General features: G+C 33.0%; 1 protein-coding gene across 3 annotated transcripts in view; it reads right to left on the minus strand.

The window, feature by feature from the left end:
• Positions 1-4,318: 4,318 nt before the first annotated feature.
• Positions 4,319-25,212, minus strand: part of LOC146997883 (uncharacterized) — a 144,324-nt gene continuing 123,430 nt past the window's right edge. For 2 of the 3 annotated variants that reach the window (XM_085812507.1, XM_085812508.1), the window contains exons 4-5: positions 16,541-16,660; positions 4,319-8,360 (exon numbers count right to left, since the gene is read on the minus strand). In XM_085812507.1, coding sequence (XP_085668633.1) covers positions 7,166-8,360; positions 16,541-16,660 — 1,315 coding nt within the window. In that variant the 3' untranslated portion in view covers positions 4,319-7,165. The remainder of the gene's footprint in view (positions 8,361-16,540; positions 16,661-25,212) is intronic. The other variant, XR_015040085.1, reaches the window with a different exon arrangement.

Here is a 25,212-nt window from a genome sequence, read left to right on the forward strand (position 1 = left end):
AAATTAACATTTAATTTTCATTTCTCATATCGAAATTCACAAATAGGAAACCAGGCATTGTTCTTTTTCATTTCATGGTGTTCTAATTTTTCCACTTCAACTGAACTTTATCAGAAACTAGATGATGATGCAATAAATCGATGTCATCGAAACGACACTACTATATTAGTAGTGTTCCTTTATAGGAAATTATCAATATTATAGGTTTTTATAAACAAGATTTTATGCCGCTGTTTACATCAACATCCACACGTTTGATATTTTAATATAAATATTTAATTTTCCTTTGCAGTTAATAACAAAACTTTTGCCTTAGTATATGGCTCTACAATTGCATTGCTTTTATTTCTGAGAATGCATATTTTTATAGTTATTATATCCATGCTCACCCCAAACCCAATACGGTAATTTAAGTAAAGTGTCCGTGAATATCTGTAGTCGAAGAATATAAAGCCGTAGATGGCAACACAGGGAATTTCTGAAGACAGCGTAGACGCATTGTATTTTAATATTAAATAAACAAATCTTGTACTCTATATATAGAAAGTATTGCCCGCTTATTGCATACCAGTTTTCTCGTCCGCCTATACGGTATAAAAGTTTGTCTCTTTCTTGCTCAGGATACATTTAGTTTCTAAGTTTAATTGTTTTACTTTTTTGAATGAAACTGCATTGCTTCTTAGATGTAAAGCGGTGGTTTTGTAATGTCTTGGTGTGGAGAAAATGTTTTTCCGTGATTACTAATTTTATGTAACATATATCCGAACTTTTTGGAAAGGTGAGTGCCGACATTTCTCCTTTTAGTGTTACATGTGTGAACTTATAAGAAACTTCCGAAATTCTTATCTAAGGAAATTTTTCTCAAAAATATGGGTAAACCAGACCGGCTTCATGAAGTAAAAAATTCAGCAATTTGAACGTTTTATTGCGAAACTTTCTTTCCCGGAGGACATTGCACCAAGCTCCAGTTTTTTATTGTTCCATTTACGGGGATTAAGAAGGCTAATGAGCACGTAACCCAGTGAACCAGCTGTTGTGTCGATGGCGAAAAGGAAGAAGGCAGACAATAAATTGCTATAAAAGTTGCTTAATTTTGAACTCTCCACTCCCACGATTTAGACTCCGTGCTTGTTCTTCCTTGCTTATTGACGCTGAAAAATTAAACTGTGTAGATTAGAGATGATGGGATGAACATAAGTCTGAATAAAATTACATGAAAGAGGGAAGCCGAATAAACAGTGAAAGATTCCTTGGGAGATGTGTTGCAAACGGCCTACTTCCGTTTACTAGCGTATTTTTGACATTTTTGCTGACATTGAATTTACAGATGAAACTCCTACTAAATTTCTTTAAGAATGCTTTACTATTCCCAAATTCAGGATCCCGGTGCAGTTATTTATTGCATAATTCAGCAAACCTGAATTTTTTATGCAAAATTCTAAGTGGCAGAGCGAGCAGGAATTGTGTAGAAAATTGATGTAGTTTTATTCCGGGATAAAATTTTCTTACAAAGTGAAATAGCTAGTACTATTACACTTTCCAGTTTCCTCCTCTCGTATTGCAGTTTTAAAGCATTATTTTTATTCCTTCCCATTTCAACTAAAACTGTCAGTGAAATTCAGTCACTAAACATTGTGGTCGAGCGGAAACAAATAAGAAAAGCTACCTTCAATATCGATGCAGTGGTGAATAGGAAAAATTTGACAGAAGCAAAGATTTAGAAATAAAATATTTAGGAATGAGATTACTATGAACGAGTGCTACTTCAACGAGTGTTTCGTAAAGTTAATTTAAAATAAAAACTCGGATGCAAATTTAAAGGTTCAAATCCCGCGAACGGGCTGGCTGCATGGGCGTTTTCGTGGTTTTCCCCATGTGTAACGTGCATACGAGCCAGTTTCCCTTAGAAAGTCCTCCACGAAGGCATCCCTCCCTTTAGGCAGATAGCTCTCGTGTGCTTTGCCATAATTACGGATGATCTGCTCGGAGGATTCGACAGAAGGAGAGAGGCTTGTGACTCGATTAGTTTTCATTATTATCATTTTTTTCTTTTCTGCGAACAAAACGGGGAAATCCCTTTTTATGTCTATGTATAAATTAGAGTAATGTAACATTTCCACTTGTGTGAAATATCGAAAAAGATCTCGACATTGAATGATCCGTGCTCCGATTATTTCAACTGTAACGTGCACTTTGTAACCTAGTGGGTTGCAATATATTGAATCTCGAGAACATAGAGTCCGCGATTTTATTTTTCGTTAAGTACGGATACCAAAATTTTGAAAGCAAAACGAAAGTCGCGTTTAGGGTACAGAAATAGCTCAGTCGTATTTAGGGTGCAGATTTAGAATAAAATCGCATTTAGGTTACAGATATTAGTCGCCCAGATATAGCTCAGAAGATTGAAAACGAAAGTTTTAAAGATGGTTTGATTTAATGATGGTTTGGTTCAGATTTATGTACGGGATCCATTTTCCATAGTAACGAAAAATGCTGCTGGTCGGATTAAATGAGATTTAGCTGAACTTTATGATTTACTTGAGAGCAAGCTCATGGCCCTCGAAAGCTCAAAGGTAGAACTAAGGAAGAGTTTGCTGAATTTTTGGAGCCACTTGTTGAGTCCTGCTTACCAGAAACTGTTCAATGGATGATGCTTCGTCCCAGCAAGATAGTGCGCGCTCTTTGGATAAACGTTTGTGCTTTCTTCGAAACCAAGTGCAAAGGGAGGAAAGGATTAAGCTCGCACGTAGCCGGGTCGGGAGCTTCCCTTTCTGCTCATTCACGTCCACATTCTGATGTTCCCTATTGCTCTACAGCTGCTGCCTTCGTAAATTTCCAAGGCAATACAGGTAGGCGGAATTTAGGTTGTATTTTTTGTTAGAAATCCCACAATTCTGCCGAATGTTTTTCTGCTCGCAAAATGTGTTTAGAAGATAAACTAAAGCCTTTGGTGCAAACGCCTGTCTATTTTCGCCGCCTACGAGTTGGACATAGCTCACAGGCCTTCAGAAAAAAAGTAAAATGTTTAACATGTGTATAAATTTCACTATACCAATATGTGCTCTAATAGCGAAACTGTAAAGCGAAATGAAACTGAAAGTACTGTTTTTTCAAGTAATGCATTGTCTAATCAGCCAACTGTTAATAAAAATGTGTCTTTGCAAACATTTGATTTAAAAATAGTTTTCGAAGGTACACAACTTACAGTTCGTACGATTTTCGACAGTAGTTCACATAATCTTATCTTTCAGAAAGGGTCATCACGTTTTTGCAACTGCGTCCCAAATAGAAACAAACCATTCTTGGGGAGAGAGAGACAAGTCCTAATTGCCATTTAGTGTTTGATGTTAATTTAAGAAATTTTGAGGGAACGTATGAACATAACTTTGAAGTACTTACTCATAACAAAATATGCGAATCTGTTCCAAAAATAGTTGATCACAATACCCTAAATTAAAAGGTAGAAATATCACCTTGTCTGATTTGCAAGCTAAGGAATATAACATTGAATTACTTTTAGGAGCAGATGCCATCGGGGACATTATTGCTGGCAGCTCTCTGAAACTGCACTCGGGTGTGTCTGTAGTGGCGACTGAATTCGGATACACTGTGATTGGTAAAGTAAACAGCTTATCTGAAAAATCTACTTCAGCTACTATTCTAGCATTACTGGAAAATAATTTGTTCAACAATATAGTGTCGTTGCATTCCTCTAATCTTGTGTAACCGAACTCTGGAATTTAGATGCCATTGACATAACAGACCCAACCGAAGATGTTAAACTAGAACTTGCTCACACCAACACAGTTAAGCAATTCAAAGAGATATTAAATTTTCTTTCCGATGGCCGATATGAATTGCCACCATCCTTTAAATTTGAAATTCTGTTACCTAACAATAAATCTATGACCTTTAAAAGTCACAAAAGAATGTGTCGACGAATTGATGAGAAAATCAGTTAGGTGAATATAAGGTAGTTTTTGAAGCAACGGGAAGATCTAAAAGTAATAGAAAAGAATTTAGTATGCTTGATTTTTTTCGCCATTTATTTTAACAGAAAGTTGCTTAGTAAGATTTTGTCCAGGTTTATTATTTGTCATGATTCTAGATTTGGAGGATGAAATTTCAAGTTTAATTTTCTTGCATTCTTGCTGGAATATGGCTATTATTTCTTGACAATTTCTTCGAAGGATTAAATGGGACCTTCCACTCATAACAAATGCGACATCATCGGCGAAAGCAGTAATTTTAGCAAAAGGAAGCCAAGCACTTTTTATAATTTTATTAAATGTAATATTCCATAATTCTGCGCTTATACATGCGCCTTGTGAACATCCACGAACTTGTTTTCTTCTGATTAAAGAATTATTATATAAAATGAGACTATGCCGATTATCAAGGAAATTATTGATAATTTAATAGATATTATAAGTACATTCAATATTTCTAAGTGCTTCTTTAATTGAGGGCCGCCATAATGAATCAAAGGCTGATTTGAGACCTAAGCTGATTATTGCGGATTGTAGGTTATTGATTTTATTAACATGGATTTGGTTTAGGACTGCACTGGTTGCATGAATGGTAGATTTTTGCTGCCTAAATCCACACTGATTTTCATTAATGAATTTATGATGGTGAAAATGGTATTCAAGTCTTCCTATAATACAACTTTCAGATTTTCTCCAAGGGATGGTAGAAGGTTAATTGGCCGATAGGAATTAGGATTTTCATGAGCTTTGTTCTTTTTGAGGAAGAGTATGTTTTGTCTTGTTTTATAGCAGTCTTGAAAAATACCAAGTTCGAGACATTTATTGCAGATTAGAATTAGCTTAGGATTACTTTTATGTATAATTTGATAGCAGATTCTATCTGGTCCAGGAGCATTTTCGTTATTGAGTTTTTTAATAAATAGATTGAGTTCCATGGCTGTAAATGTGTTATCATTTTCTTGGAAGTAGATTACAACGAATTAATCTTTGTTCAGTTAAATCATCATATATGTTTTCTTTTGGTAGAATAACATCTAGAATGTTTTCTAAAGTGATCTTCGTAACATTTTTATCATTATTTTCCCTATTAGTGACTGTAAGTTGCGTTGGGTGGAAGATTTTGTTGGTTTCAATTTTGTACAATGAGCCATACGTATACTGGTTGTTTGAACAATAGTTGCACCATGCTTAAAGCTTTGCAGACATTATTTGCTTTTTATATGGGGCTTTTCGTTTTTTGTATTTTTGAAGTAGGTTGAGTCGTTCTTCATTAGTTTGCGATGATTTCAGTTTTCTTCGTAATGCTCGTGTTTTGTGTTTGACTTAGCGGAGTTCTTTCGTCACCAGTTGATTTTTATAATGGGTATTGATGATCTTTTGAAGAAGGTACGTTCGTAGGTATCTTGAAACTTTCTGATAAGTTCCTTGGTAATATTATTAAGTTCTGTTTTGGTTGTACACAGAATAATAGCATTTAGAAAGTCATTTGAAATTGGATTGAACTTTTGTTGAAATTTCTTTTTTTTTTTTTGTTATTATTGATTTTAAATCTGGTAAGTGCAGTAAAGGACGTATATTCAGTTATATCAAAAGAGATATATTTGTTATAAGATTCGGTATGTTCATCTAGTATTGATCTGTTGTTAATTTTATTATCAAGATGTGTTGTAGAAATAAGAAGATCAGTCCAATAATTATTGTAGGTATTATCAAAGGTAGGTCGGTCAGTAAAATGATTATGTAGAATGAGATTGTTTGCATTTAAAAATTCTTCAAGTATTCTTCCTCTGTGATCGGTTTGTAAGTATCCTCATTAAGTACTTTGCGAGTTAAAGTCTCCACAAAAAACATGCGGACTATTATTATTGTTGTAAGATTTCATTTAGTATGGATAAGGTTTGATTTGGATTTTTGACGGAGATATATAGATACTAGTAATAAGAAGCTGAGATGCATTAGTATTGATTGAAATTGTGATTATATCTCGAGTATTAATAATTATTGTAGAATTCCATTTATTGTTTGGAATGAATATGGCTGTACGAGGAGATAAAACACCCGTTGAAGCATGACGTTGAATAATTGCCCAGTTATTTGGACTTCTTCCTAATTTGCCAGTGATGCAATAATGTTCTTGATTTATAATAAAATCTGCCAGATAATCTACTTGATACTGACATAGTTGGTCGGTGGCGGTCTTTGCTCTTTGAAGATTTATTTTGAGAAAGCGGATGCCATTGTTATTCTTTTTATTGATGGAAAGTGTCTATAGATAGTCTGCAGGATCTTGCATTATTGTTGATAATATGTATTGGATTTTACTCGTCTAACTTCTGTTTGATATGTGGACCAGGAAATAGCTAAAGCTGGATGTTTACAGTCAAATTTTGTTTCATACTTTTTATTGTTAATCCAACAGATTATGCAGTACGGAGTTTGGGAATAACAGTAAGAAACATATTTTCCGCCGTAGAATGAGCATTTTGGTTGGTTTGTCTTATGAGAGAAATCCTGACAGACTTGACATCTGCGTACACCGATAAACTCGGTTATTTTATTGGTGCGCCATCCAATATATATTTGTTTTTTACTCATAAAATTTTGGAAAGTTGCACCGTGACATTTTATGATCCATTTATCGATATTATTTTGATAATTCAGTTTAAATAAAGGCCTTAGGTGGGAAATATTTGATTATGTTTCTTGGGCTATAATTTGAATCAGTTCATCAGAGTTGAAATTTTTTGGAGTATTATGAATTGTGCATTTTGGTATTGTGGCTTCCGGAAGTTTTACGTTAACTATATCTTTTGCAACTGTTTTGGCAATGAGGTTATAGCTGATTTTTTCTATACCTTCTGGCTTATGACAGTGTATTGCAAAGCTTCCTTGAAGAAAGGTGTTTATTCTTTTGACGTTGATATTTAATGCTTGCAGTGGTATTATTTGCAGTGGTATATGATTTATTTGTTCTATTTTTCTTTTTCGGGTCTTGCTTCGTTTGGTCATTAAATCAATCGTTCTACAGTCGTTATCCAGTTCTGGCTCTTTTCGGTGTTCATCCGGTTTCCTTTTCGGGTTTGACAGTTCTTTTCCGGTTCCTGCTGGTTTTGCAGATTTGGATTATTTTCCGTTTTTTGCTTCTTTTTCCAGGTATTGCGTCTTTTCTGACTCATCTATCTTTCCAGTTCTGGCATCTTTTCCGGCTCTTGCTTCTTTTCCATTTTTTGCATTTTTTCCAGTTTCTTCTTCTTTTTCAGTTCTTCTTTGTTTTTTAGTTTTTGCATTTTTTCCAATTTCTTCTGCCTTTTCAGTTCTTCTTTGTTCACTTGTTTTTGTATCTCTTCCAGTTGTTTCTCTATTTTCAGTTCTTCTTTCTTTTCTAGTTTTTGTATCTCTTCCAGTTTTTTCTTGTTTTTCAGTTCTTCTTTCTTTTCTAGTTTTTGAATCCATTCCAGTGTTTGCTTCTTTTTCAGTTCTTGCTTCTTTTCTAGTTTCTGTTGCTTCTCCAGTTTTTGTTTGTTTTTCAGTTCTTCCTTTTTTTCCAGTTTTTGCTTCTTTTTCTGCTTTTTCAGTTCTTCTTTGTTTTTTAGTTTTTGCATTTTTTCCAGTTCCTTCTGCCTTTTCAGTTCTTCTTTGTTCACTTGTTTTTGCATCTCTTCTAGTAGTTTCTCCATTTTCAGTTCTTCTTTCTTTTCTAGTTTTTGTATCTCTTCCAGTTTTTTCTTGTTTTTCAGTTCTTCTTTCTTTTCTAGTTTTTGAATCCATTCCAGTGTTTGCTTCTTTTTCAGTTCTTGCTTCTTTTCTAGTTTCTGTTGCTTCTCCAGTTTTTGTTTGTTTTTCAGTTCTTCCTTCTTTTCCAGTTTTTGCTTCTTTTTCTGCTCTTGTTTCATTTTCAGTTCTTGCTTCTTTTCAATTTTTTGCTTCGCTTCCTGCTCTTGCTTCGTTTTCAGTTCTTGCTTCTTTTCCAGTTCTTGTATCTTCTCCGGTTCTTGCTTCTTTTCTAGTTTTTGTATCTTTTCCAGCTTTTGCTTCTTTTTCATTTCTTGCTTCTTTTCTAGTTTTTGTGTCAATTCCAGTTTTTTCTTGTTTTTCAGTTCTTGCTTCTTTTCCAGTTTCTCCTTCTTTTCCAGTTTCTCCTTCTTTTCCGGTTCTTCCTTTTTATTCAGTTCTTGTTTCTTTTCCAGTTCTTGCTTCTTTTCCAGTTTCTCCTTCTTTTGCAGTTTCTCCTTCTTTTCCGGTTCTTCCTTTTTATTCAGTTCTTGTTTCTTTTCCAGTTCTTGCATCTTTTCCGGTTCTCGCTTCTTTTCTAGTTCTCTCTCGGTTTCCAGTTTTTGCTCCTTTTCATGATCACAAGGAGGGTTTTCCAATCTACAAAATAATCAGTATATCTTTATTTCAGTAGTAAAAAAGTGAAAGTAATGCAACGACGATCACGTTTAACATGTACAACACTTTAATATTTAGATACTATATAACACTTTGGGCTCAGTTTCATAGGGAAAAATCTCCCCGTAGATTTATTGCCTGACAGAATATTTTTCTACAAAGGGCGAATTGGTTGTTTTCGTTATAAGGACCTAAAGCCAAGCAGAGAAGTTAAAGAATTTGGCGTGATTTGTATGCAATAAGCGACCACCATGAATCTCACGTAGAGTGTGATAATTTGCAAAGTTTCAGTGCCTTACTTTTCCTTACTTAATTTTTACATAAGTTGTAATAATAATAATAGTAATAATAAACAGGCGGCTTAAAAACAGAGCGAAACAATGGGGAAAATTGCAAAATAGGAGAAAAAAAGGAAACTGAAATCAAAAATGAAACAACTACAAAAAAAAAAAGGATGGAAAAAGCATCTTAGAAGATATACACGTAACGTTCTTTCTGAATCAGAAAAACCTGTATTTAAACGAGTATAAGTTTGAGAGCTTTAGATTCATTTAGGTTTTGAATCAATTACTATTTCTTACGCTTGCTAGATATTTTAAATTTCTTCAATTTTTGTATAATTTACTTACGTATTTTGTATTTTAACCTTTTCTTATTATTATCCCAGTAGAGGTAACCTTACACATCATTACATTATCTCCGAGTTTCCTCATTTAAGTCATCTTTCTCTCAGAAGAATCCCTTTGCATCGCTGGCTGCACAGGTTTCAAATTTTCTCTTGTTATTCCAAATTCGGAAAATATTGCTGGTCTATTTCGTCGTCCAGCAGAGCAGCACTAGGAGTTTTGCCACCATTTGTTTTCAATTGAAAATTTTATTCTCATTCTTCAGTTACATTCTTTAAGTTTTAATTATTTATACAGGAAGAAAGAAAGAAATCAAACACAGTAAAACAAATTAGGAAAAGAAATATCTGTTTTCTCCTATATTTATTGTTCCCTGTAATTTCTTTTGCCTGTTCCATTAAATTTATTGAAGGAAAATTTGCTAAGTTTTTCAAAATGTATTTCCTAAATCCTTATGCGAATCAAGCCTTTCTGAGCGTTTCGGCTAATGGCCGAAATCACTTTAATGGCTTTCACAATGTAATGTTTGAATATTGACAGCTGCCTATACTGAAATATTTTCTCCATTGTCCTCGAAAAAAGAAGTATTAAAGTTCCAGGAGATTTTACAATGAAGGACACACATTTCTTATTTGAAGGGCAAGAGGAAAAAATAAGATATTTTCGGATGGGAATATGTAGTATTGTAAACACCGTGTTTGTAAATTTCATCATATAGTAGCAACACTTGAGTCATAAGTAATTATGCACATATATGAGAGAGACGACATCGAGGAAAAATGAAATGGCAAAACAGGGCCGAAACAACTTTCCTGGCCGGTACAAACAACACAAAACACAAGAAAGAACGGACACCAATTATGCTTAGCACAGGAGAAATTAAAAAATAGGAACAAAATTAGACACTTATGGACCTCAAAGAAGGTGTTCGAAATTACGACCTGCACCCTGATGCAGGTATCACATCTCTCGCACATCGACCATAAGATGTTCTGGAAAATACTGTGCATCCTCAGGACTTTCCCATCAGCTGCCACGATATGTGCCACAAGTTCCTGTTGGACTTCTAACAGGGGTTTCGTGCACGAATGTGTTGAATTACCCCGAGCGGAAGTGATAATGCAAGTGAGGTCTCGTGATCTTGCTGAACAATGCACTGGACTACCCCTACCAAACCCATGTTTAGGATACTTTCCTAAGGAACTTTCGAATACTTTCTTTGATGACAATCCAATGTTTTTGTTCTTATTTCTTAGTTTTCGCTGCGCTAAGAATAATAAAGAAATATCTTTACACTGTTCGTACCCTATTTTTCTTGTGTTGTCTCTCGTCACTATAGCGCCAGGAAAGCGTTTCCGACCATGCATTGCAATAAACGATTATATATATATATAATTTATTTCCTAAACAATATTGATTAATTGATTATATTATCTCCTATGTTTAATTAAAGTAGAATTATTTTAAAAGAGTGAATCCATACTGGTAAGTTATATTTCGAAATATGTTTTGAAGTAATTTGAAAGCAAAATGTTAATAATGTTTTTGGTTAATAATGTTAATAATGTTTAGCAAAATGCAAAATGTTAATAAAGGGGACTAGAGTTAAATCATCATGAAGAATAAAATTTCAATTGTAAAAGGAAAATTAAAACCATGTAATCATTGTCATTGATCGGAAATTAATTGACTTTTCAATGGGAACAAACCAACTCCCATTCAACGAACAATAATTGATAAAAATACGTAAATACGAAGGTGTTTCGTCTTTACTCGAGTTATAAGTTAAAGCCGAACCGGCAATTCTAGTCAGGCCAAATATCTCCGCGAATAGAAGGGATTATGATCCAATGCTTATACTCAAAGAACTTATTCTTATGAAGCAATTTAGTCAATTCAATTTGGAGTAAAAAGCAAAATCTGTAGAGAAATTCGATATAACCCGAGTAACCGTCCCCGACACCTTCATGTTTATGCATTTGAGTTCTATATTATTTTTAAAAATTAAACATTGGAAATTCAATTTGGAGTAAAAAGCAAAATCTGTAGAGAAAGCCGATATAACCCGAGTAACCGTCCCCGACTCCTTCATGTTTATGCTTTTGAGTTCTATATTATTTGTAAAAATTAAACATTGGAAATTGTTATTATGAAATCGAATTCAAAGTAAAGTTGAAATAAACATAGAAGATTACAAAATAAGATAAATAATGCAAAGTTTGTAAAAACAAATCAAAGACAATATAAAGTAATATAAAAAAATGTAAAAAATAATATATAATAAGAACAGTGAATGTACATGAAGATATAAAGGCCAGAAAAGGTATTAAGTAACTTACATTCTTTCTAGTGGGGGAGTTGGCAAAGTATTCTCTTCATGTCTGACTCATAAGTGTTGGGTGTCCGAAAATTCTTAGCGGCAGTGGGGGCTTTGAATAATATCAGTCGGTAAGACTTGGGTGAAGTAATTTATGGTAGTGGGTTTTACTCGGAATTCTTGAGGGATGTATTATGTGGAGTTCTTATTTGAGGGAGAATGTCTGTTAAGATTTTTTTGAAAATACTAGTGAATGGAAATTAATTAATTTCTGGCTAATTGTCGTGTCGCAATGATTAAGAATTTAAGAAAGGAAAAAAGGAATTTTTCACTGTCCAAGAGCTATTAGACAGACTAAAGTCATGAAATAGGCCCATTTTTTTAGTAACAGTATAGTAACAGCATGAGTCTGAAGACAATTAGGTTTTTACAATATATACAATTGAGTAATTACACTATATACAAATCCTTCAACTGATAGTCATCCAACTTATACCGCCTTCTCAGGTTTAGGAACAAATTATCATATCCCTATCAGTTACATGATTTAGGGTGAGTATTTAACGCCTGCTCTTTTAAGGCAATGGTTGATAAATTGAATGGGTATTAGATTATTTTTGAGAATTTTAATAAGGAGCAAAATTTCGCGTTGTAAATCTATTGTATCTGTCCATATAATTTTAATTCTTTGTATTTGATTAATTATAGTATTGTTAATTACTTTTTTGGATATGTTGGAGTTCCAATTTATTAATTTGTTAGTACTGAAATTGAAGTTTCTTGTTTTGTCAAAAAGTAAAATTTTTTTGTAGTTAATGATTTGAAGATCTAGAAAGTCTATGCTATTTTGTGAATTATTAGTTTTATTAAGTGTAAGACAATTCGGATAAATCTCGGAGTGTTCAATTTTATCAAAATTATTAATTGTAATAAGGTCATCAATATATCTGTAGGTGTGTTTGTAGTAATTTAACTCTTGTGGTTGTAGATTTTTTGGAAGTTAAAGTCTTTGACAAATAAAAAGGTATTACAGATCGAGGTGCTGGAATGTAAGCCCATTGGCAATCCTCTGACTTGTTTAAAAATTTGATTTTGAAACTTGATGTAGTTATGAAAAAGTGTGCATTTTAGGTAGGTTTCCCATTTGTCAAGAGTCATGATATTGAGCATATCAGGGAAGAGTTTAGTTAGATCAAGTAGACTGGTATAGATTTCTTCTAGAGGAAGTGAGGTATATAAGTTTTCAAAGTCATAGCAATTAATGTTTTGGATGTTAATGGTTTGAATAGTATTAATGACAGGAGTGTTATTATGAATGATCCAGGATTGTTATGATTAGTGTTACAATCATTGAAAATAAATTTACAGATTTTATTAAGTTGAATTGAAAAATAATAGTCTACATTTTTCTTGTAATTTATTAGTTCCATTAGCAATAAATCTGAATTTTAATTGTGTTTTATGGAATTTGGGAATCGCATAAAGATTAGTAAATCTGTTGTAGTTTGCATTGAAAGTAATATTGAGTTTCTTATGAAAAGTTTTAAACCTGTTTATTATAGATGTTTCTGTAAGGTTGGCTAATTGATAAGTAGTCGCGTTGAGAAGTTCTTTATGAATAATTTCTGCGTAGAATTGTTTTCATATAATGCTAAAGTTATTAGTTGTTTAACTATTTTTGTAATAGTAAAGAGCTGTTTTAATTTTTTAATATCTGATGTAAGTTGCGACCAATTCAGTGTACTTTTAAACTTGAGGTGACTGATTTCGGTGGATATGCGTTGAAGAATTTTGGCTTTCCATTTTTATAAGGTATCTATGGGTAAATTCAGTTGATAGCTTGCTTTAACTATAACTTTGTTGATGTTGTTTTCGAAAGTCTTGTAACAGAAATTTGTAGTCATGTTTCTGACTGGTCTAAATTTTGTACCATAACTCATTAGTGTTTTAAGTTGATGGTTCTGTATGATATTCAGGTTGCCAGTAATTATGCGCTGGTGATGAGAATCCACGTAATTGCTGTAAATTGGTGTCTTACAATGTCATTCTGCTGTTTCATCTATTTCATGGTGGTTAGTCAGCAAGTTGCTTAAGGTCCTTTGATATTTAAATGCAACCATAGTTAATGTATCAACTGCGGGGAAGTAATCTTTACAATCTCTGATGATTCTTGAGAAATGAATATTGTCAAACTGCGGATGTAGAAAATTGACTTTAAAATAAATTTTGCGTTGAGTGAGACTATTAGAGAGTCCGAAAAAACTAAAATCGAGAATCATGTCTTTAATGATTTGTGTGTCGTCGTAGCTTTATTGAATGAATTTTTTTAGTTTGATAAGGAATTTATTAGTACAGGAGTGTAACAGTTGAGAGGTTTCTTACGAAAGTTGTCTGAGTCAAAGAAACATTTCAATTGTTTTTTCAATGCAAATGTATCCAAAGTGGATAAAAATCTCGCATTATTTTTTATTTTGCTTCCTCTTATTCCTCTCTGCGTTTTGTTGCTGTAGTGCTTAAATTGGCTGAAAATAGACTTCTTAGAAGTATCTCTATGACTATGTATATAAGTGTTAAGTCCATATGGATAAAGTGAACGTTGTTTTAGTATATAGAGAGATTCCTGAAAAATTCGTGTTTTGTGATTGGGTATTATATCTAGTATCTGAAGTTGAATAGAGTTGAAGTCATGGTGTTTAAAGTGCTCTAATTCTGCTGTATTGAGTTGTGATGGTGTACTTATTTTAATGCTATTTTTTGTGCGTTGAATGTTTTGATTTAAGCTCTATGGTTATTGATTCGAAAGTTAAGATTGTTTTTAGTCTGTCCTATATATTTTATATGTCAAGTGCCGCATGTAATCATGTAAATACAGTTAAATGTTTTTCATAAAAATTGTATTTTGGGTTTATCTGTAGCAGGCATGGCGTTAAATTTTCAAGTTTTTCATCTAGTGGAATGACATTAAATGATTTCAATTTCAGATAAACTAGCAAGATATAAAAGTAAGGAGGCTGCTAACCTTCAATACAGTAAAGTTTTTGTATAAGAACTTTATAAAACTTAAAAATTAAAATATTAAGAAAGAAGAATGGTGGTAATATATAAAGTGGGTACATTAGGCAAGCGATAAATAGCGCTAATAGCTGCTATTTAGCATATCCAATGTTGTATGATCTTAAATTCATTAAGTGCGAAAAGAAGTTACAATTACTTGCGCAATTGCTGCAAAGTTAGTTAATAATAATTTATTTCCTAAACAATATTGATTAATTGATTATATTATCTCCTAAGTTTAATTAAAGTAGAATTATTTTAAAAGAGTGAATCCATACTGGTAAGTTATATTTCGAAAGATGTTTTGAAGTAATTTGAAAGCAAAATGTTAATAATGTTTTAACGGGGACTAGAGTTAAATCATCATGAAGAATAAAATTTCAATTGTAAAAGGAAAATCATATATATATATATATATATATATATATATATATATGTTACCGTGAAAGACCGAAATTGGAGAATGTCGACTTTCACCGGAGAATGTCAACATTCACCAAATACGTCGGTGAAAGATCGAATATTGCATTACATTCTTGTACATTCGGACCCTCACCGGTGTATGTCGACACTCACGGATGTGTTCTGGTGTAGGTTGAAAAGAGAGGAGTATATGTACACGCTGTCATTGCAAAAGGAAGTGTTCCACAAATAAATGCTGTCGTAAAAGCAAGGGCCTCTTGTGCAATTGAAAGTGTCATAAGAGTTTAAGTTTTTGCAATAAATAAGATTTGAATCACGTAATTTTGTAAGTTTTAAACTTCTATTATTTTCCTTTCGCATTTTGAATGTACAGTGTGTTTTAAGTTCTTATATTCTTAAGTTCTTAATTTAAGTGCGTTTTTTCGTGACCGAATTACGGAGAAAATATAATATTCTTATGTGTTCAACATTCACCATTAGTAGATGGTGAATGTTGACATTTACCGGTGTAAGTCAGAAATAAGAGTATTTGGAAAATATTTCGGACATACAACAAGTGACTATGTGAATGTTGACATTCACCGGTGAAAGTCGACATTCTCCAGATTTCGGCGTTTCACCATAACATATATACGATAAACGTATATATATAGATATATATGTATATGTGTGTGTATGTGAATTAATGTTAGGAATTCTGATCGCACATATTGATCTATAATACAGAGCAAATTTGGCAGATGAATAATATAAAATATTCAGATTTATTTCAATTCATATTTGCGGCTCCAATTCATTTGAAATTCTAAACCTACCTATTTCTAGAATATTTATATTTCTCATATTGTTGGAATAGGAAGAAAGTAGCACGACGTCGTGTCAGCGGTGACAGAGATAGAAAAAAATGTGCATAGTTCGACAACATTGTGGCTTAGTAAGAGAAATATTTGATTCAGGAAATTTAAATTCCCACTTAGCTAGGTCATCATCTTTATGTAAATCATGTGATGGGGATATATATATCTACATAAATATATTTTAATTAATTAATTTTTATTTTTTAATTTTCTATTAATTCAAAATTATTTAATATTATATATTAAAAAAATAATTACAATGAAAAGTTGGAATCTGGAAATTTTTATTATGTTTGATGAGTACATTCTCAAAACTCGAGCTAAATAATATTCTAAATCTCTGTAAATCTAGAAATATATAGTCTAACAGAAACAGATGAAGAGAACAATTTATATTAGATTTGTTCCGAATAGAGTATAGGATGGATTTCAGTGTTTACGTAATTTGTTTTACATACATATATATTATTATTTATAAACATAAAGTCCTTTTTGTCTTTGTTACTCTAATTATATCAACTATTTGACATTCAACAACTAACTTCATAACAACTTCTCATTCACAAATTTTACAAACTGGCCGTTTAAACACGTGTATTTTGTATATTAGCTTTCTGTTTAGATATTTCATTAGTTAATGCAATAACGTTTCCTCATAATCAAAAGGTATGACAATAAATTTGAATTCTTCACAATAGGATTTTCCATCTTAAACATTTATAATATATTTTTGTAATGAAGGAATGAAAAAAACATTAAGCATTATAAATCTGAAAACGTATTATTTTCCAGACCAGCGTTTTTGTCAAAAAATTATTAAAGGTATAATTAAACTGGACCTGAAACATTATGTTTTGTTTTATTATTTTTTCCGAAAAGACTTACGTTTCCGACACGTATTGCAATCTTAAACATTGGGGATCCAATTCTTCTAGTAGTTGATCGCTGAAGTATAATCCTGCTTCTCCTTCTTCTTCTTCAAATATACGTCGATAATTATTTGCGCTGAAATATTTTTATTTTATTAAATATATATGTTCATATGTTTGAATTCATTAATTTAATAAATGATTACTTATACGTTTTTTGTCAAAAGTAGTAAGTTACAGTTTGCGAGCATTTTTACAGATTGTCAAAGATTTTTAAACGCTCAATGTTCCACGAAGAAAATATCTTTACTTATTCAAAATCTTTTAAAAACAATAAATATGGAAATGAATATTCCTCTTATTAGCCTAAATTCCATTATGAGAATATACAGGTATAATAGGAAATGAAGCTGATGGCACCAACAGCTCAGGATGCCATATTAAAAGGTCTGATTGACATCTATCATCTCAAATCAAACCATGCAATCAGGAAAAAATTTTCCAAACACGTTTTAATAAAATAACAAACAGGATGGGACGAGACAGATACAAGAAGATTGCTCGACGGTTACCACCCGCAAGTATCCCTATAAAGAATAAATTTTTTTCTCCAATTAGATTGGCAACAAGTCATGGAAAGTTCCCATTTTATTACCAGAGATTCTTAAGAAGCACGTAAAATGCGAGCGCGAAAAACCTGCAAATCTAGCAAAACTTAAGCTTTATAAATGGCACACTTTCTTACTTTCCCTTCTTAGAAAAGATAACCAGGATTTGCATCAAAAATTCCAGAGAAACGTTTTTCTACAATATGAAGTATGTGTCTGCACTTCAACAATTTATGAAATATATTATTGAAAGTGAAGGAACCGTGATTATAAGTATCTAGTAATATTACAAAAGTGAATAAGCATATATTTAAGAACAAGAAAAATTTTTAAACGGTGGCTTCCGTTGACCATGCTGATCAAATTTCCAGTCGAGCGCAATTAATCAATGTTTGGGATCTCAACCTGATGGCTGCGTATGCTGAGTCGATGACTGATCAATCATTTGGACAATTTCCGCACAGGATTAAAATTGCCTTCCTACAGACTTCTTCACTTAACGGGCCATGCGTTCAAAACATAGATTTACACGTTAACTGAAATGTATAAAAAAATAGCGAAAACAAAAGAAGTATTTAAACGCAAAATATCTCTTCGGATCTTCCTATGTTCCTGATTATTACATCTGCTGAAAACAATTTAATACGTTTAAATGCAATTACATTTCATTGAAGTGATCTATTAATTGTTTAACAGTTTTCTGCTGTTGACTTCAATAAATTTATGATGTTTGGTATTTCATTTGTTTCCAGCAACACCTAGTCTCCTTTGCAAAGAAAATTAATATTAACTTTTGTAATTAAGAAATGATTTAGATGAAAAATTAAATTGGACTGCAGGTAATGTCTCGGGTGTTTTCGTTAAAAAAAGTTGGTGCTTTCTTAATTCAAAAAATATCTCCATATATATACATAACATACATGTAATTAATTTACACACTTAAAAAAAGTATTCTTCACATGGTATCTTCAAATGGGTAGATACGATAGCTGAAAAACAAGTGTCGGACTAAAGCGGAGCTGCAAAGAGCGATTTGTTGTACTGATACTTCCGTTTATATAATTCTTGTTATTCGATGCATGTAGTTTTGTTGAAATTCGTGTTACAAATTGCTTTATTCTCTGATGTAAAAGGAATTATCCCAAATTTTATTTAGAAGATTTAAATAACGGTTTTGATCACAATACGCGGCAGTTACTAGAAAAATATCTGGATCAGTGACTATTTGACGTCATTTAAAACGCTTAATTACAGGGCCGTAGTACAATTCACAACCGGCCCCAACCCCACGGGTATAGCGATATACAATAGTGACGTGATCGAAGATTCTTTGGAAATAATCGCTGTCATCGAATGACATGCATATTCTATTTAAGTAATCATAGTCATCAGCTTTTAATATTCGTTGTAAATAATCATTGTCATCGAATAATCATTGTAAAGAATCATTCTCATCGGATAATCATCGAAAATAATCTTTGTCGTTACATAAAGGGGCATAGTAGCTGATGTATAAAGATTTGTACTCAAATTCTCATCAAAACAATCGAATATGTATTGCAATTTATCATATGATCATTATTTACAGCAATGATTCTTAAATGTCTTCGACCTACGGCTCCTAATGACGCCGAGGAAAACTTGCGCAAATGTGACAAAAAGAATATTTAAAAATACAATAAAAGCTTGAAAGGTAATAAAAATGCCTGAATTTAATTTCCTTTTATTTAAATGAAGCTTAATGTTTTGAAGGAATTTGAATATTGTACACAGGAATCAACAATATAAATATCTGTGGATTTTTGCCTCCTTGTTTTTTTCTTCGTAACATCATATCTCCGGAACGGGGAGTTTGAGTTTAGAAGGAGGTACCCCCGGATTTCAAAACTTCTTGGTAAAACTTTCCGACTATTGTTATCTTCCTACGACTATCACTCGAGATATTATATAAAATTTCGGAAAACGGTAATTTTTCGTATTTATTTTTCCAAGTAGCCGAAGTCTAGCGCACTGGACATCAAAATGCTTTACTTGGAAAAATGTTGGCTGTTCTCACTTTCAAATCGTAGAGTTTGTTTAAGAGATATTTTTAAGTTAAAAAAAATATGAAATAAATAGTATTGCCAAACGTGAAACTTATTGTTATTATTATTTACGGTAATATTCTGAAGTTGAAGAAAGCACGTGATTCCATATAACGTCATTGTATGTCGAAAATCTTTCGTTAATATCAGTATTTTAAATGAATAGCTGCTTTTGGCAACTTTTATGTTTCACCTTTGGATACGTGACACGATATGCTATCGCTACGTTAATTCCTTTATTGAGATTTTGAAAATTTGTTATATTGAAATAAATTTAAATCATAACCTCCAATGTATTACCTGAAGGGTCAAAGGTCTTTGTTTCCTGAGTTGGCAAGAAAAATGTATTTACGAATCGCTGGTTGCTTGGAAAGAATGAATACATTTTCTTCATAATGAAATGTTTCTATGCATTTTATGCTATTCTAAATTTATTTATAAAAATTTAATTTCTTTTATTGTATACTTACTTTCTGAGTAGAAGTTTAAACATCTGTAGATATTTAACGTATTTTAGATGCAATGTTACTTTACTACAGTTAAATAATTTTTTTTTTCCAATTTACTAAAATGTCTGAACGCAAGAAGAGAGCACAAATGGTACAGCGAGCTACAGAAAAATGAAGTAAAAAACACTAGGAGACTCAACAGGCAAGTACAAGAAAATTTGCGAGCTTCAAAAATGAATGAAGACACAACTAGAAACTCAGCAGGCAAGCATAGTGACAAGACAGCTTACTCATTCAAGAAACTGAAGAAGAAACGAATAGGAGTTCCAGCAGACAAGCAGCAACTCAAGAAACTTCGCGTGCTCAAACTGTATCAGAAACTAGTAGAAAACACAAAAGACATTCAGAAAACCAAGAAACACTGCGTGCTCCGGAAAGGGAAGCAGAAGGGAAACGGAGGCCCATTAGGCAAGTGGAACGTCAACAGACCATGCGCGAAGAATAGAAGAAGTAGCAAGTAAACGAAGGATACAAGACTCTCCGCGTCAGCGTCAGATTCGACAGAAAATAACAGAACAGCTCAAGAACCTATATAAACAACTCAAGACGCTGCAGTTTACGGACAATTTTTGTTCGAAGTGGCAGAGCGTATACGAGGGAACAAGCTTCTCATGAACGCATCAAGACATACACGTAGTACTCTTCACAATGCAGGAAGTTTACTTTGAGCAACACACTGTATACATAGAGCTCGTAGACATATATAGTAAAGATTTTGCTTTGGCAACAGCCCTCTAGTAAAATGTATGAAGTTTATATTAGCATCTCACAATACCTGAACGAAATTTTTCTATTTACTTCTTCATTTACAATTTTCTGAAATTTTTTATCAGTAATCTTGTCTATATAATATAGATATCAAAATCAGAAAAATTTAATTAATTATCTTTAAATGTATCTAAGTAATGAATACTTCGCCCCTGTTCATACCGAAACAACATGATGTAATTGTAGATAGCTAGAAAGTAAAATGTATTCAGCAGGCTGTGCAGCAAGCGACATCTATAAATGGTGATAAAACAGTAATGTGATATAATGTTATATACTGGCAGAGTTTTAAATTAAGAACATATACATCAGTGTTTTAATAATAAGAATTTTGCATCAAATTGCAAAACAAATATCTTAACTTCTGTCTTTTCATGCATAAGAGTTCAGCATTCGGAAAATTATATTTTCGTAAATGGTTTAGCAAAAATAACGAAAATTATTGCCCTGAGAAATGGATATGCTTGGTATGAATCCGAATTACGCCAAGACTACCCGTCAACGGTTGTTTTGAACACGCCCTTAATGAATATATATAACCCTTAAAAAACGTAAAGTGAGTGAATCTACTATCCGAGTGTGTCTTTATATCTTGAGTATTTAAGAAATGCATTTATCTATCTGGATAAAGCTAACGCTATTGCCTGAATAACAACGTTTATTTAACACTTGATATTACCAACTTCATATATATCTTGAAATAAAACATAAATTTCCTAATCAGATACTACCAATTGCAGAAAAAATACAAAAATAATGGAATTTCTAATAACACTACAAGTAACATACCGAGGAATAAATTGCGCAGCAAAACTGATGCAATCTACAATATGTATACCAAAAAATTTATGTACCGCAATAGAAATGCAAAAGAATGAGAAATGAAACTATCATGAGATTTATAATGAAAAATTTACCATAAACTATTGATATATGTTAATAAATATATGCTTTTAATACTATTCATTTAAATATGCTGAAACTTTCATAATATTCATTACTTACGAACGCTTTTTCATCCATCGAAACATAGCACAAGCCATTCTCAATTCAGTGCTGGTGCACGTCAATAAAATAAGGATAAATCCAAATTTTTACAAAAAATCAATCGCCTTGACTCGTTTCTCAGAAAACGTATGTCTACAAATGCAGTATTAATATATCACATCAATATAATTCGGGATCATAAAATCTCCAAACAACGCATTAAACGCAAAAAATCGCATTAAGGCAGAATGAAGAATTTTCACTCTTACAATGGCTTTTACAACAATATACAATAGAATCTAATTTCTAAACTAAGTGTTCATTGTTACACCATATTTAATTTTTGGGGAATCTTTCATGGTTGTTCAGTAATTCTAACTGTTAACTGGTATAAAAAGAATTATGATTTCATATATATGCACAGACTTATATATGTATTATATTAACACGTATCTGTAGTAACATACATCATCTTATATGATATGTATTCGCATAATTCTAAATTAATTATACTAGTCAACATAATTTGTATATTGATAGCAGGACAGTTTTAAAATTATTTATTACTATCTGCTTGCTAACGATTATATAATTACGCACAGTGGTACCTCGACATACGTGTTTAATTCGTTTCGTAACTTTGCTCGTATGTCAAATTGCTCGTATCTCAAAGCAATTTTCCACATTGAAATTAATCGAAATCCCATTAATCCGTTCCAGATCCCAAAACACGACCTCAGTTGTTTGTTAAGTGTTTTTAAGTAAGAATCAAAAACAAGAAGAAACATTTATTTATAAATAACAAATACATATTCTATAAAAACATAATTAAAAGAAAAAGTGAAGTGCCTACGGAAGAGCTTAATTTTTGTCACTGGTCTTCGCTTTTTTCGTCATGATCTGCTTATTTCCACCCGCAGATCATTTAAAAAAACTTTCCAAGGAGGTTTGTTTCTTCTTCCGTGTCAAGGATGCACGGCTAGTTGCAACGTTTTCGCGGTGATTTTTATCCACGAACTCTACAACTTTCTCCCACATTCCCAAGACCTGTTTTATATCTCTTGTAGCGATAACCTCCTCCACCTCTGGCTCCTCTTCAAAACTAATTTTTCGTTAACACAACGTATGCTGCTGCAAATACAGATCGTGTAACTCCTCAGTTGTCAGCTCCTGAGACTGTTGTTCGACGAGTTCGTTCACATCTCTCCCATCCACCTCCAGACTCATGGATTTTCCCAGAGAAACAAGCTCCTCTACCTATGCGACTTTGGGTTCCAATCCTTCGAAGGCCCTTTCAGCAACAGCCTCAGACCACAGCTTCTTCCGTGCAGAGGTTAAGGTCCTCGTTGTAACACCCAGCCAGGCCTGATCAATAATTCCTAGGCATATGACGATCTTAAAGTGGCCTTTCCAGAACTCTCGAATGGTAAGGTTTGTGTTCTCCGTCACCTCAAAGCAGCCCCAAAAAATGTGCTTGGTGTACAATTTCTTAAAATTAGAAATCACCTGCTGATCCATCGTCTGCAGGATAGGAGTGGTGTTGGGTGGTAGGTAGGGAACTTTTATATACTTGAACTATTAGAGTAAATCAACTTCGTGATTTGGTGGGTGAGTAGGGGCATTGTCGAGGAAGAGAAGGGCTTGCATGGGTAGGTTGTTTTTCTGTGGGTATTTTTTAACAGAAGGGCCAAACACCAGGTTTATCCACTTCACAAAGAATTTCCTGGTGACCCAAGCCTTCGGATTTGTCATCCACATACCTGGCAGATTTTCTTTTGAAATATTATATGACTTAAAGACTCTGGGATTTTCCGAATGGTATACTAGCAGAGGCTTGATTTTACAGTCGCCAATCTCATTGGCGCAAATTACTAGAGTTAATCTATCCTTCATGGGTTTGTGACCTGGCATCGTCTTCTGCTCTGCCGTTATGTAAGTTCTATTCGCCATCCTTTTCTAGAAAAATACTGTATCGTCACAGTTAAAGACTTGCTGGGGGGATGTATGCTTTGGCTAGTATCAGTTCGGAAAACATTTTGATGTGAACCTCAGCTGCCTTCACATCGGAACTTGCTGCCTCACCATGTCTGAGGACGGAGTGAATGCCGGTCCTTTTCCTAAAGATGTCAAGCCAGCCCTACTGGATTTAAACAAGTCTTCCGATTCCTCATTTTTAGAAGTGTGTGGGATCTTCTTTAGCAAATAACCGTAAATTGCTCGTGCCTTCTCACATATGATGCTTTATGTTAAGGTTCCTCCTTGAAGCTGCTCCTCTCTCACCCACCCCATCAGTAGTTTCTCCATCTATTCACGGAGAGAGGTCCAGAGTTTAGACATTATTTTATCGGCCTTAGATGGCGTTATACCCTTTATCAACTCCTTTTTTTTAAGCACAGTACATGTCATTGATGTGCTACGACCGTACATCATCGCCAAGTCAATTACTCGCACACCTTGCTCATGGTTTTCTATGATTTCACGCTGTAATTCAATAGACATCATCTTATTCTTTGTACCCATGGTTATAAAAATAAATATGATAATGTTTTCTAAATGTACAAAAAGCAAAAAGCGCCAACCCAGCTTATCAAATGTGCTTCCAAAACGAGGGAAACAAGCACACAGACTGAGATCTTGTCTGAGGTGGGAGAAACTGTTAGACGCTGCATCTAAATATAAATAACCATCGTCTTCACTGCCGAAACCCTCTAAACTATTCTATAAATCACTATCATATCAGCTATAAAATCGTCATTAGCCAAATCTATATCATCATCAAAATCATCTAAATATTCCTCACCACACAAAACACATCATGATTTTAAACCATCGTATCTCTATCACCATCGTCAGAATAAAATAAACCACCATCACACAAATCACATCATCATTCCATACTAATCAATCGAAACTATATATCATATACACCATCATCATTGAAGTCGTCAAATAATAAAATCACCTGAATACAAAGTACTATCACCTAAAGTTTTATTACCATCATACTCATTTAATCACATTCTTCATCACTATAACATATAATCACGATAACTTAAATAAAAAATCATCAGCAGTTAGTATAAATCCTCATCCTTAAAATACCAACTAAATTATTTAAATCATCATCATTTAAATCAAGATTTTTTTGGTGTTTCGCTAGTATAACATCAAAACGAACCAGTTTCATTTAGGTACAGACATGTACAGGTAAAAGTGTTGGAGCTTCATTAAAGATTGCACAGGTATACATCCCAATAACTAACCGAATACAGCACGGAGGGAAGGCCAGAAGAGGAAGAATCCTACTGGTAGTTCTTTAAAGAGAGATTTAGAAGTTAGTTTTTAAGTGAAGAGGACAAAAAGGGAAAACGGGTTATAGAAGAAATGAAGAAATCTAGAAAAAGGTTCATTAGAAAGTAGTAATAATATTGTAGTGGCTAAATCAATTATTAGCCCACCGGATGAGTCCAGATCTCGAAACTTTGTGCTGCTGGGAAAGGAGGGAAATCTAATAAAACAAGTTTTATATCAAGCTTGTACAGAATACCAGCAGCTTAGCTGCCAGCCTTCGTCTGGCTTTTAAATGTACCGGGAAAATGGCTGAAAGAAACACCAATTTTTAAACTTGAAAACAGCGTAGAATTTTACTCTGCAGAACGACTTCATAAAAAAAAAGTTATTACGTATAACAAAATTACCATGAAATAAGCAATATCCCTTAATACAAATATT

This window comes from Stegodyphus dumicola, chromosome 3 (assembly GCF_044657685.1).
Source record: "Stegodyphus dumicola isolate Sdum_Otavi_A_Nest chromosome 3, ASM4465768v1".
NCBI lineage: Eukaryota > Metazoa > Arthropoda > Arachnida > Araneae > Eresidae > Stegodyphus > Stegodyphus dumicola.